We start from the raw sequence: 14,704 nt of genomic DNA on the forward strand, positions 1-14,704 counted from the left end.
CAGGCTTCACAGAGGGAGGACAGTTGCTCGGCCTTGGGGGCTGCACTGGGAAAGCCGGCCCGGTGAAGGAGAGAGAAGGGAAGCCAGTCTTCTCCAGAAGTTTAAAGTGTTTAAAAGTAAATTAACAAGATAGCATATATATCTCATATTTTCTTTCTCATTTTTTCAGCATATTCTTCTACTTGTTCTTAGCAATTAGTATCTGTATTTTTTGAAATTGGACAGAAAGTTCAGTGAGAGCTCATTGACACAGCTATAATATCAGTTTCAGTAGCCTTTTATGGAAGTAAGCTATATGTGCATAAAGAGTCCAAAATTTGTTATTCTGCATTTGTGAAAACACAAAAGAATGTTTACTAATTGATTGAGCCAATTGCCTTTGAGGGCAATGAAAATGGATCCAACTCGGAGCCCACCCTGCCATGGCAGACGGCTCCTGAATCCGCAAGAGGCAGCAGGTAGCCGTGGGTACCTGTCACAGAAACGTGAAGCAATTCCAGCGCCTGCGGTTAGAGGCACTGAAGAAAAGAGGGATCACTTTTTGTTAAATAATGCAGACCATGCTTGTGTGTTCCAACAATGTATCTTGGATCCACATACATAAAATTTTTAGAATTCTTGGCATGAGTTTTCAGGAGATGCTACTCTATTTTTGTTTTGTAGTGTTTTCAGTTTCGCTGTGCTCATATTTTATTCTGTTGAATTCTCATGCTCACTGCAAATGCATCCAGCAGACCTCTAGCACAAAGGTTTCAAAGGGGTTTCTGGAACTAATGGTACGAGGAAATAAAAACAAAAATGGAAGGAAACGTTGGTTCATATTTGTACAACTAGCCTACAATTTATGCTGAAATGGTTTATTATTCATTAGCACATAATAATTCATAAATACACCAATGAATTTAAGCTTTACAAGAAAGACAGAAATACTATTTATTGTTGTTAAGAGATAACTTTTAAAAGGGAGTAAATTAGGACAGATATAAAAATTAACACATGTTAAAGATTTTATATAACTTGTAAGCAAATAATCAGGCAGATGTCATGAGTCAAAGAAGAAATCAAAATAGCACACATTTATAGGGAGCAAAGGGTGTTGAAACAAAGTTGCAAATTGTGGCAAAAATAACTTCTGCAGGGAGAAAGGGAGGTCAACTGAAAGTGTACCAGGTAGGACAGAATTTGTAGGCTCTTAGGAACTGTTTGCCATTGCTATCTGTTACCTACAATTTACAGGCTCGTGCAGTATCCCAGGTGGAATTAGAATCAGGCGATCCAGAGGGTATCGGCCAGAGTCTACACAATGCACGGTTTTCTAGTGAGGCACAGGTTCTATATTATATCACTAAGGAAACTCATTTTAAACATTTTAAAGTTGTATTTATCACAAAAATTTTAAAACATACACAGAGAATAATAATGAGAATTAATGTATGGCTTGCTTCGGCAATCAACATTGTTTTGCCAATCTTATATGTCTGCCTCTCCTACTTCTTTAGTAAGCTAAAATATTTTAAAGAAAACCAATATATCATACCATTTTTCTGGTAAATACTTTAATGTACATTTTTCTTTTTTAACACTCCACAATACCATTTCTTACAACTAAAAATATTAGCAACAATTCCCTAATATTCTCTAATACCCAATCTATATTCAAATTTCTCTGAATGTCTCAAAAATATTTCTTTTAAGTTATTCAAAGTAAAATGCACATTAATCCATACATCACATCTGGGTGGTAAGCCTAAGTGCTAAGAATAGCCCCCTCTTTTTTTTTTTTTAATATCATTAATCCATTGGAGGAACCAGGTCAGTTTTCCTTAGGATGTTACCATGTTCTAGATTTGGCTGATTGCTTCTTTGTGATATTGAATCTTTCCCTTTTCCCCCCACATTTTCTATAAATGACAGTTAGATCTAGAGGTTTGATTAGCTTTAGGTTCAGTCTTTGGCAAGATTATTTCATGAGATGACTATTCCTTGTATATCACACGAGGTCAGACATAGTATCCGTGTTCTCCCCCATTCATGTGCTCATATTAATTGGTTTGAATGGTGTTGCCTTAATCCATCTTCCCTTCTACCCAGTGGTTTCAGGGTTAGGCCCAGGGTTTTACTAGGGATTGCAAATGGTCATCTTCTAACTTATCATTCTCTGCTCATTTATTAGAAGGAGTTTTTCTATGAATAGAAACTTTCCCTTATGAACTATTTTGCTAACCTGAAATTCAGTTTTTATAGAAAAGGTAATATAAATGCTTGGTTGTTTTCATTAACTGGTTGGCAGTATTTATTAAAGCTGAAAATATAAAATATTCCTGCCTATGACCAGCAGTGTCTCTCCTACATATATGAACATACTTCCACATGTATGATGCATTTATAACAAATATGTCTGCAAATCTGCATAGAACACATATGTTCAACTGAAATATATCACATATTCAATAAAAAACATAAAAATAGGACCTGTATTTGTTATAGTCCAAGTCAGAAACAATGAAACAGCCCACCAAGAGTTGAAAGGATTAACTAATTGTAGTGTATTGATACAGCCAAGTAATGTGTGCAGTGAGAATGGACAAGCTGAAAGTGGACACAGCAAATGGATGCATCTCAGAAACAAGGTCAAGGTGAGGAAGACAGGCAAAGAAGCGTTTGTACCGCATCACTCCCACAACAACAAGCTTAAGACCTAGCAGAGCTGTTGTGTGTTAGAGATCTGGGTGGTGGGTCCCTGTGGGGGTGAGCAGTGATTAGAAGGGGCAAAGGGACTCACTCCCACAACTGCTCATTTCAGCTGGATTGTCCTAGTGACTGAGTGTTTTTAGTGGAGAGAGGCATAAAATACTTTTTTAAGTAGAAAATATGTCATGAGTTCATACTAGTTTTTCCTAATCAAATTAGAATTGCCACATTATTACTAATTTTTGTTGATGTTATACTTTATCTCTGTTTTGTACCCTGAAAATGTGCCACTTATTGACATTAACATAATTACTTATTTGTTTTAATCACATAATTTTTATGTAAAAATTTAAAATTGGTAATATCAATAATACTACCAAAAATAAGGCTATTGAATGATGTTAAAGATTTCTTTGTGATACTTTTTGACCTTAAGATATGTCCATAGGTAAATAAAATTTTCCTGGATTGCTCAGCATTCCTACAAAAAGTCCTAGACCTACAGAAACATCTTTACATACCATGAGAAGTAGATAAGGAGCCGTGTGTCCAGTTAATTGCCCTGACCTGAAAGGCTAGTAAAACTCTTATCTCCTGGAGAAAGTCAAATGACTACATGTGAGTTCCTAAGTGAAGCCCCCACTGTGCCAGCAAGACTGGAACTTTCTCCTAAGAATTTACTTTTTCAAGGGGAGAGGTTGGGAGCTAGGAGATATCCATGTATGAAATGTGTAACTTTTCTATGAGGACATATACCTGCATTCCTGAAGGAAGAAGTTCCAAGTAATCAATGGGTCGATAGCTGAGTCTCTAAATAGGAAAAGCTGAGATGGAGTGAGAGACACTAGAGAGACTAGTGAATCTATTTGGCTCCTAGAGAGTTTTTTTTTTAAATATATTTTTATCGCTTTTAGATAGAGAGGAGGAGGGGTGGGAGAGAGAGAAAAAGAAGAGCATCAGTGTGAGAGAGAAACATCTATTGGTTGCCTTCTTGTATGTACCCAGACCAGGGATTGAACCCGTAACCTGGGTATGTGCCCTGACTAGGAATCGAACTTTTGGCCTATGCAATGACACTCCAACCAACTGAACCACACCAGCCAGGGTTGACAGCTTTGATTTACATACCAAAGCATGGAAGTAGGTAAGAATGACAGCTTCCTTTTTCCCTTCTATGTAAAGAGAAAAATTATTTTTCCTCAACACTCTCTGGTGGAGGAGTTCAGCCACTTTAGTAAGAGAATTTCCCTTTAGCTCACATGAGTTACCCTGGAGTTATGGTCTGGGGCAAGAGGAACTGACCCACTTATTATTTACTGTAGAGTATTCAATAAGAACTTTGCCTCTGACCCAAAACACCCTGTGTGAAGTTTGTTATCAAAGGGAATTTATATTCAAAGTCTGTGCCCATCTCAAGAGGTACATCCACAATATCTTTCCCGTGGCCTCCTGGCCAGTTCTCCAGTGCTGTTCTTTCCAGGTCCCCTTTGCCACTTCCCACAGATCAAAGTAGATGCATATTTCAGGCCCTCTCTCCTCCAGCATGAGGTTGACAACCAGACATGCCATCTGAAGTTCTGCCCTCTGAGAAAATGTCCTTTACCACTGTCATTCAAAGGTAAACCTGAGGGTAAAACTGCTGTTGTGAAGCAGTTGTACATGTCCAGCTGGTGCTCTCTGAGGCTGAGCCCACTCAAACTAAGCCATGCTTTCCCTCCCCTAGTAACTGGGTATAGGGAGTTTCCATAAGACCATAGATGTGAGTTCCAGGAAAGGTGGCAAGGTGGTAGGGGCAGGTACTATAGGAGTTTAGGTTACATGCTTATGAAATCTACCTGTGCTTCCTGATCTGCAAGGGCCCAGCTGTGAATATATTCTTTTCACCTAGACAGAATGCTGCAGCACACATTCAATTTTACAACTCAGTAGATCAGATAACACACAGCTGACAATGGGCAATTCAAATTACATAATTACTTGGTATTCCATCATCGGCCACTGAATCTACTCAGGCCCAACAGCAAACCAGGAGCTGCTTTTTGAATGAAGAAGTGTTGTGAACAGAACAAGGCATTGCTTAACAAAAAACCCTAGAGGTCTGCACTGTGATTCTCTTAATGGGTCATCACTGTCTACTGTGGACATTTCCAGACCCTGTGTAGGCATAAGGCCCAAATGTCAGGACGTTGGCAATGTAGCCTGGCCCTACTGCCAAGGCTTTTCTTACTTCAATCCCCACTCAACGCCAGCAGCCTGCCTGCCGGCTGAATGCTAAATGAATTGGAGTAGCATACGCAAATGGGGTTAACACACAGCCTCCAAAATCCATAGGGGCCAATCAAATTGTGCGCTTCTTTCTCTACAGGGGGAAAAGCAGGGACAGTAACTTGTCTCTTACTTAAGAGGGAAACATTTCAAGGTTCCCCTGACTGGAAATGTCAGCCATGTGGCAGCACCTGAAGTGACACGAGGTTTATCTCCTGTCCTCTGGAATGCAGCATTCTTATGAAAGCATTTGTTGACTGCTCTCTCACCAGGCCCAGTTAACACCTAGTAATGTAACAGACCCCCATGCTGAAAATTTTCCATTTTCACCTCAGATTTACCCTCTACTCTTGTATCTCATTCTGTGCACCATGAGGTTGATTGATTTATTTCCTCGGTATGATCCTTGCCCTCTGGCTCCCAGTTGTGTTTGGTCAATGGGATGCAGTGGCCAGAGATGAGGAACATTTCAGGTCAGAGTTATATTCCCTTGTGGCTCCGTCGCCACAGGGTTGCAGCAGATTGGCCATACCGCTCTGCTGAAGGCCACAGCATTTATCAGGCAGCCCTCCCTTACAGCCACGGTTGTTCTCTCTGGGTTTCCATAACTACTGTGTCCATTCAGGTCTGTGTTAGTTTTCTGGGACTGCTGTACCTAAGTACCACAACCAGGTGGATTAAACAACAGAAATTTATTCTCACAGTTCTGAGAGAAGTCAAAATTAAAACATAGGAAGGATTAGTTCCTTTGTTGGAGGATTCAAAGAGAACCTGCTCCATGCCGGTTCCTGGCTTCGGGTCTCTGCCAGCACTCCTAGGCATTCCTTGGTTTGTAGCCACATCACTGCAGTCCCTGCTTCCAGCACTGCATGGAGTTCTCCCTATGTATTTGTGCTTGTGTTTCCATCTTTTTCTTCTTATAAGAACACCAGTCACATTGGGTTAAGACCATCCTAATCAAATATGACCTCACCTTAACTTGATTACATCTACAAAGCCCCTATTTCAAAATAAATTCACATTCTGAGGTTCTGGGAAGGACATGAATTCTGGAGGGACACCATTCATCCCAGCACATCTGAGGATGGTGATGATTTTGTGTTTCCAATTCCTTTGCTGCAAATAGTCCTTCTATGAAACTATCCTAAATTAGCCAATTTGAGTACTTTTCTGATCAGGATGCTGTTTCTGGTCAGGACCCTGCCTGGCCAACCATTGTGGCCTACAAAGTGGCCATGTCCTCCGGGCTACATTGTATCATAAAGCAGAAGAGGTTGCATAGCCCTGAGGTCAGAGGATGATCTCTGCAGCATGAAAGCAACATGCTTCTGATTATCATTACTGACAATAATGAGTGAACCTTATTTAGATCAATAGCACAGTGTTTATTTACTCCAGTGGGAAAACCACATCTAGAAACTTAGCTGTAGTTGACATCACCAATCTGATTAAGTTTATAATAAATTCAGTTATATTCTATGACCCATCTGGCTATTACTAAACAAAGAGGTGAATTAAGTAGCCCCAATCTCTGCAGTTATCTCAAAGTGTGGTACTGCTTTTGGTTTACTATCGGGGAGATAGATGGGGATGGTTTACTACCGGGGAGGGGAATGGATGCAGAGGGGGATGAGGAGCAGAGTAATCAGTTTCAAGGGCCAGTATTTGGTTCTTTCTACTAAAATAGAATTTAATTAATGGGTCAGGAAACCAATATGTGGATTCTGCTAGATACTAAATATGTTTATTCCTATAATATGTTTGGTGAGAGAGGAAATGGCCAATCTTCCATCCCACCAGATCCATTGTAAAATAAACTCAGGTCAATAATCTACCTATCACTTGATCTCCATAAGCCCCATTCTGACTGGAGGCCATGGTGGTATTGGGGTGCTTTGCAGGTTAGATTTGTAATATCTGGTAACCATCAGAAGCTTTCCCCATTGCTCTGTTACTCTGATAGCAATCATGTTATTAGCAGTGGATCTAGGTCCTTCTGGGCTTGATTTGAGGGAAAGCTTCGTACTGTACATCTGTTGCAGAATGAAACTGTCCTCTAAAGGACCCAGCTTCCCCCTCAGTGAAGGTGCCCCGATCTGTCCGTGAACTGAGTCTTTATTTTTAGATGTGTAGACTGGGTGCTTAATTGTCCACTTTTGAACCATGAATATTCTTTAGCTGTGCTTTAAGAATCATGTAGGCTACTAAAAGCAAAAATTGTTCCCGTTAGAAATCTTGCTGTCAATCATTCATTTGAAAATGAGATGTGTGAAAGCCAATATGAAAGTTGAGTCACTTAAACAAAGACTTAGGTATCCCTATTACATGCCAATGAATATTCTAAGCTGTTTATATCATGTCATTTAATTTTCACCACAATCCTACAAGGTAGATTCTGTTACTCTCATGTTATAAATGAGGAAATGGAGGAACAGAAAAGTTATATAGCTTGCCTAATGTTACACAGCCGGTAATCAGTCTGTTAAGACTGTTTGCGATTACAAGTCCATGTGCTTAATCACCATTCTATGTTGCCTCAAATGTGAAATTATTTTTATTAGTTTAATATAGAAATGACATACATTGAATCAATATACATTGAATCAATGCAGCTATCATTATGAGCTAAAAAAAAAACCATTGAATAGATACTAGTATTACTAATACCTACCACTTTGTTGGATACTGTGCTAGATATTTTATATACATTGTCTTTACCTTCACAACAGTGCTGCAATGTGGATCACACTCACCCTATTTAAAAATGAGGAAATTCAGTATCTTGAGCTTATTGCTATGAAACCTAATGTGGCTCAGCCTTTGGGTGCTGGGCACGAAAACCAAATCCAGTCCTTGGCATTGACTATCTGCCTACCTGGGTCACTGGCATGTTAGGAACATTATGATTGTGTAGACCACTCCCTCTGGGACATGGTATTTGACCCTGATTGCACGTAAAACCCAACAACTAAGAATGAATCTGAGAATGCCTCTGCTTACTCAAGTGCATGACTTTGGCTCTCTGGTCTCACAGAACCAAATCACGGACTGGTTGTCATATTCAGTGATAACAGATGATACAGTTGTTCCTGTGGTCATGCCAAAGTGCACTGGGCTTTGGAGTCAGGAAGCTAGGGTTGGAATCAGATTCTGATTCTCACCAGATGTGTGATTCTAAGATAAAGTGTCTCATGGTGGAAGCTCAGCTTCCTCTTCTCTGAATGGGGCCCCTTCCTTTACCACACAGGAATGTTTACAGGTCCAATCAAATGAGACAAATATATGTAAAAGTGTGTTATCCTACAAATGTAGGATAACAAGCATCCATCTGTTTTCTCAATATCTACTCACCGTCAGAGAGATTCATAATATATATTTTGCTTCAATGTGTCAAGAGTTCACATATATTCTTTGTTTTGTGACTCTGACATTGAGTCCTAATTTACCTGACTTCCAATTTAAATCAGCTAATATTGTGTCTGTTGCTTTTTTACCCATACCTTCAGATTAATTGATCATAAGATCACATGGAGTTTATTCTGATTACTATCCTTGCAAATAGTGAAATCTAACTCTAACCCAAGTAACCCGAACTTTGTTTTATTGCTTCTGAGATACACCTTTTTCCACCTTTTAGATCTCTAAACTTGCACTGCACCTAAATGGCTTCCTGTCATTGCTCTCAGCCAGGCCACAGTGGGGACATAGTTGATTTTATTTGCACACATCGAAAAGGCAGCCATGAGGACTGCAGAGGGTGTGTGAGTTGTTATAATAAAAGTCTTTAATTAAGTCTAAAAGAGCTCTTTCTATAAATGTAAAATAAAGTATTTGGATTATAAGAAAGCAGAATATCATACTGTTTTTCTTTATAAGTGACATATAAACTAATGGTACCATTTACTTTACCCATGCTTTTGATTCCGCTTGCTTCCTAAAGTATGACTTTAGCACCTGCTCACCGTGCTATTCCTGTTTATTCCTGTTTATAGTGTCTATTCCTGTTTTGATCTTTTACTTTAGAGGTATAACATCAAGTCCTGATAGCCTGAGCCAACTAAACCTTTCATTGGACTTGTTGGGGGTTGCTATGCAAGTTCTATATTTCGCTGCTCAGATTTAGACATCAACTAATTTTTTGCAGGCTCTGATGATTTCTGACCCAGCCAGGAGTTTTTGTCCAGCTTATCCACTTAACAAATGATGAACAAGACAGTATTCCCAAACTTGACCATACAGAGTGTTTTCTTAAGGACAGAGATTTCCAGTCCCTTGCCGACATATTAATCAGAATCTCCAGGGAAGGAGTCTAGAAATCTGGATTTGTAACAGACACTGCAGGGGATTTGAGAACCACTAAACTGAAGTCCATTTTATCTCCCTCACCTACAGATTTTGTAAATATGAATTTCGCATAATATCTGTCCCTTGTCTTGATGAGCTGTCATTTTGATCAAGGAGATAGCATGGAGCTCTCTGAATTACTCAAAAGAGATTTGCTCAATAATCTTGTCTTTAAAAATTATATTTAGCTTTCTAAGTTCCGCTTAGCTTAAATTTAGGAATTGATATCCTCAGTGGGTAGTTTTTAATTCTGTTAAGATGCTCTCAGGTTAGGGAACAAGTGATTATAAGAATAGCCTATGTCAACATCTGTTAACATAATATCTGGTAGCCTGAATTTTGTTCATATAAACACATAAACTTGTTTTGTAAGGCTTTAGATATATAATTGGGGTTTTTGTTTTGGCTATTGACGTTACCCTAGAGCTCATTCCATCAAAGAGAGCTACAGGAAAGTGCTTGCAAACCACAGTGGGTTAAAGGAACCATCAAATTCCTTAGGAATGCTGGCTTACAACCTTGGCCCACATTGCTCAATTTCAGGTGCAAATTATAATTATGATAAATAATTATAAAAAGGGTGGTTAACACTGAGATCCTAATTTCAACCAATCTTCTTGAGAAATCTTTTCCCATGAGGGAGGGCAAAACCTGTGCTACAGTTATTATGTAACATCAGATTAAGACTGGGAAAATTGCCCATTTGTCTTGTTTTATAGATCTATGTAAATGTATAATTCTCCTGTTATATAAAAATCATTTATATAAATCGTCTTATTCTGGGAATAGGAATAATTGTCTGTATATGAAGTTTTTAGAAGGAATGAGGCAATCAGGCATCTGCTGTTTATTCAGAAGTGGCCTTTAGTACATTAGCCAGTGTTGTAAATATCCAAAGACCAGCTCTGGACTGTGTTTACTGAGTCTTGCCCTTTGAGTTAGTTCTGGAGATTGGTAATGCCAACTGAGCTCAAACATTACTTCAAAATAGTATTTGCCAAAGTTCATACCACATAAAATTTATAATACATAAAATCTCCATAATTTAAATGCTTCCAAATACATTTCTAAAAAACCTAATATTCATGCACCTTTAAGAAGCTTGCATAACCCACAAAGAAATAAAACAATGAAATACTGTTTTTAGTATCAGGTTGAAATTAGGTAGAAAGATCTAAATGATTGATGATGAAGGTATTAGAAAATCAGTACTGTCACATACCGCTGGTGGAAGTGTAAATTGGCACAACCTTTTCAGATGATTTGGCAATCTACATTCAAGTGCACTGGGCAAACAAAGTACATGCCATTAGACCCAGAGATTTATTCTAAGGAAATAACGGTTAAGAATTCAAGGAGTGACATACAAGACTGTTCATTGTAGGATCGGGGGATGAACTCAAAGATTTCATAGCAAACAGTTATTTAAGAGTCAAGGCCTGAGGTCTCTGCCGTGGGATCCCCCTAACTGAGTATAACAAATGGGAAGGGAGGTATCCTCCGGCTCAGCTCCAGGAGAGCTGGCCACATGGTCTGTCCTTGAGAAGGCTCAGTAGGACCTTGGCTGTAAACAATGCACAGGGTGTAACACCGCTGTGGCAACAGATGCTCAGGAAGAGTAGCTGAAGCTGCAGTGGTTGTCAGGTTTGAACTAATAGAGATGCAGTGAGGGCATCTCCTATGACCTGTGACTGTGTGTAGTACCTGTCTTGCATGTAACACAGACTACAAAAAGCAAAACAGGAGCTTAGAGGGCAGAGTTCAACTAGAGAAAAATACATCATCCATGTCAGCGGTTTCTCAACCAGGAATAATTTTATGCCTCTGGGGACATTTGGTAATGTCTGAAGATTTTTCTGGTTGTCACAACAGGACGTGAGTGGTATGTTATTGGCATTGTGGGTACAGGCCGGGTATGCTGTTAAATACCCTCCATCCTATGATGCACGGGACAACAAATTATTATCTGGCCCAAAATATCAAGAGTGCTAAGCTGAGAAACCCTGGTATATATCATGGAGTAAAAGGGAAAGAGTCAGTGTTAAATATATGCCCAAATAATTATTGCGGGATGGTCTCACAACTGTGAATATACCAGCACACTAAAAATATTGTATGCTTTAAATGGGTGATTATATGCAAATTATATCTCAATAAACCTGTAAGAAAATGATGGGCATGCAACATTATAGAACTAAACTTACAATGGAAAAATTTTAATATATGTACACAATGTATTGAATAGCAAGGCTCAAGGAAGACATTCAAAAGGAAACTTCATTTCTGTGTCCCACTGTGACTTTACAATATGTCCATTGGAAGAAATTCTTCCTCAACCTCTAGGAGACTTCTTGAACATTTTCAGATAGTAAAGTTCCTATGATCACTTAATTTCACCAAAACATTGTCAATTTATAAATTACAATGTTTCATTTTATGTAATAATCAAAACTGTGAATTTGACTTTAAAAAACCCAGCTGGGGCTTTCTGCAGGCAGGGAGATGGGAATGAACTGACAAATTCACCCACCCCACACCATCTTCTTTACAGCCCATAGTTCAAAGGGTCCAGAAAGAGAGGAGGGTAGAAGGGCGAGGTAAGGAAGGAAGAAAAATTCTCACTGGATTTGTATTGACACAATGTCCTGTTTACATCTAGTTAACTTTTGTGGCACCACTAGACTATTTCCCATGGTGGGTGCAACATATTATATTCTCTCCAGCAATGCCTAAGGATTCTAATGTCTCTTCATCCTCACCAATACTGATTATGTGACTTTTAATTATAACCATCCTAATGGGTGTGAAGTGGTGACTCATTATAATTTTGATTTTCATTTCCTTGATGACCAACTATGCTGATATATTCCCATGTGCTTAGTAGTCATTTGTATCTCTTCTTTTGGAAAATGTCTATGCTTATTCTTTTGCCCATTTTTAAATTGAGTTATTTGTCTTTTTATTAGTGAGCTGTAAGAGTCCTTTAAGCATTCTAGATGTAAGTCCCTCACCAGATACATGATTTACAAATATTTTGTCCCACTCTCTGGGAGTCTCTTCACTTTCTTGATAGTGTCATTTGAAGCACAAAACTTTGTAATGGATTGAAATTCAATTTACTTTTCTATTTTGGCACTTGTGCTTTCAGTGTCATATTTAAGAAGGCTTTGCTTAGTGCAAGTTCATGAAGATTTACTCCCATATTTTCTTCTAAGAGTTATACATATTTCTAGCCTTTATATTTGGGCCTATTGTTCATTTCGAGTTAATCTTGTGTATGGCATGAGAAAGGTGTCAAATGTCATTTCTTTGTATGTGGCTACCCAGTCGTCTTATCACCATTTGTTGAAAGATTATTCTTTTCCCCCTTGAATTGTCTTGGCACCCTTGTTGAAAACCCATTGACCATAAATTAAAGGGTTTACTTCTGTACTGTCCACTTTATTCCGTTGAGTTCTGTGTCTAACCTTATGTTATCACCACACTGCACTGACCGCTGTGGCTCTGTATTACACTTTAACATTCAGAAGCATGAGTCCTCCAACTTTGTCCTTCTTTTTTCAGAGTGTTTTGATTATTCTGGGTCCCTTATGCTTCCGTATGAGTTTTAAATTAAGATCATTTGAAATTTCTACAAAAAGTGCTGTTAAGATTTTCATAAGGATTGCATTGACTCTGCAGACCAGTTTGAGGAATATTACCCTCTTTAACAATATAAGTCTTCGGATCCATAATCATGGGCCGTCTTCTGATTTACTTAGGTCTTTAGTTCCTTTGAAAGATATTTTGTAATTTTTTAAAAATCAGCTTTACTGAATTATAATTCATAAATAAAATGGTAAGATATTTAGAGTGCATATTACACATATACCTTGCAAAAAGGTTCCTCCCATTTAGTGAATTAACACATTCACCACTATGGTATTCATTATTGAAAAAGGATCATTTGTCTATTTTCTCTTTTATTTTTCTATTTGATTATTATTTCCTCTAATCTTTATTATTTCCTTGTAATGTCTCTTCTTGCATTGAGGTCTTTCTATGTAATTATGGACCAATGAATATGATCATTTTGAAATATCTGGTTACATGTTTCTAAACCTTCATCCAGAAAAACTGAACCATTTAATAAATACACCAGAAGTAGCACATATTTTTCCAGTGGATTACAGGTTTTATAATACAATAAAATAAGTAGGTTAGAATTCCAAAATGCATGCAGGAATGAGTGCTAGGTTAATAGGGGTGGGTAACTGAGCAAGAATCAGATAGGGAACTATGTTAGTTTTCTATTGTCATTTTAACAAATTGCCACAAATTTAGTGGCATAGAACAACACAAATGTATTCACTTACAGTTCTGGAGGCCAGAAGTTCAAAATCAGTTTTACTGGGCTAAAGTCAAAGTGTTTATAGGGCTACTTTATTCTGGAAGCTCTTAAAGAGAATTCACTTCCTTGCATTTTTCAACTCCTAACCTATATTCTTTGGCTTGTGACCTCTTCCTTAATCTTCAAAGCACATCCCTCTAATCTCTGCTTCCCTCAGCACATTGACTTTCCCTCTGACCTGGACTCTTCCTGTACCTCTTGTAATGACTGTTGTAATTACATCAGGCCTGCCCAGGTAATCCTGCAGAGTAGTCCATCTCAAAACCTTTAATCACAACTGCAACATCCCTTTTGCCATATTAGCTAACATTCACAGATTCCAGGGATTTGGTATGGGTGTTTGGAGGTCATTATTTAGCCTACCACTTCAAGCTTTTATAGACACTGCATGAATTTATTTCCAGGTAATCAACTCTGACATGTTTTTTAGTTGCTAAATCTATCTAAAGGCACAATACTGATGTGCACACCAGCCCGCAGTGTCCGAGGTGTTATGGATGAAATGAGATACATTCACACAGACTACCAAGTCCTGTGGAGGAAAAGGGACCACATGGCTACTGTCTCAAGGGGAGAGAGCCCTGATCCTTGCCTTGATAAGCTTTTATTGGCTTTCTAATAGCATAGATCAAAGAAGGTTTTCATTCATTATACTTAGGTTTGCTTTAGGTAGCAATGGAAGGGATGTTACTGATTACTTCTTACAGATTAACAAGGAAAAAATGTTGCAAATGCAAGGAAAAGATAAGACTAACAGGTCTGGTTACACTTCAGTCCTTGGGAGAATTAGCACAGGCTTCAGGAAGTTATTTTAAAGATACGCAGTAAGCATTTGCTGCCTGAACTCAGGGTGAGGGAGTTTTAGCAAGAGAAAGTCACAAAGCAACCTAGGTATAATGCAGGCCTGATTTCCAAAGGGAGAAGTTCTTCGCCTGCGTGGTCCTGCATGCCCACTCGCTCCCCACTGGTTTGCCACGTGGGTGCTGAGCTACATTTCCATCCTTGCAAAGCAGT

General features: G+C 38.6%; 1 protein-coding gene across 1 annotated transcript in view; it reads right to left on the reverse strand.

Annotated features, from left to right (window-relative positions):
- Positions 1-356: 356 nt before the first annotated feature.
- Positions 357-14,704, reverse strand: part of LOC114514810 (alpha-tocopherol transfer protein-like) — a 32,572-nt gene continuing 18,224 nt past the window's right edge. Inside the window, 3 exon segments of the mRNA XM_036031675.1 lie at positions 357-472; positions 2,557-2,589; positions 7,334-7,337. Coding sequence (XP_035887568.1) covers positions 357-472; positions 2,557-2,589; positions 7,334-7,337 — 153 coding nt within the window.

The sequence above is a fragment of the Phyllostomus discolor genome, chromosome 7 (assembly GCF_004126475.2).
Source record: "Phyllostomus discolor isolate MPI-MPIP mPhyDis1 chromosome 7, mPhyDis1.pri.v3, whole genome shotgun sequence".
Classification (NCBI taxonomy): domain Eukaryota; kingdom Metazoa; phylum Chordata; class Mammalia; order Chiroptera; family Phyllostomidae; genus Phyllostomus; species Phyllostomus discolor.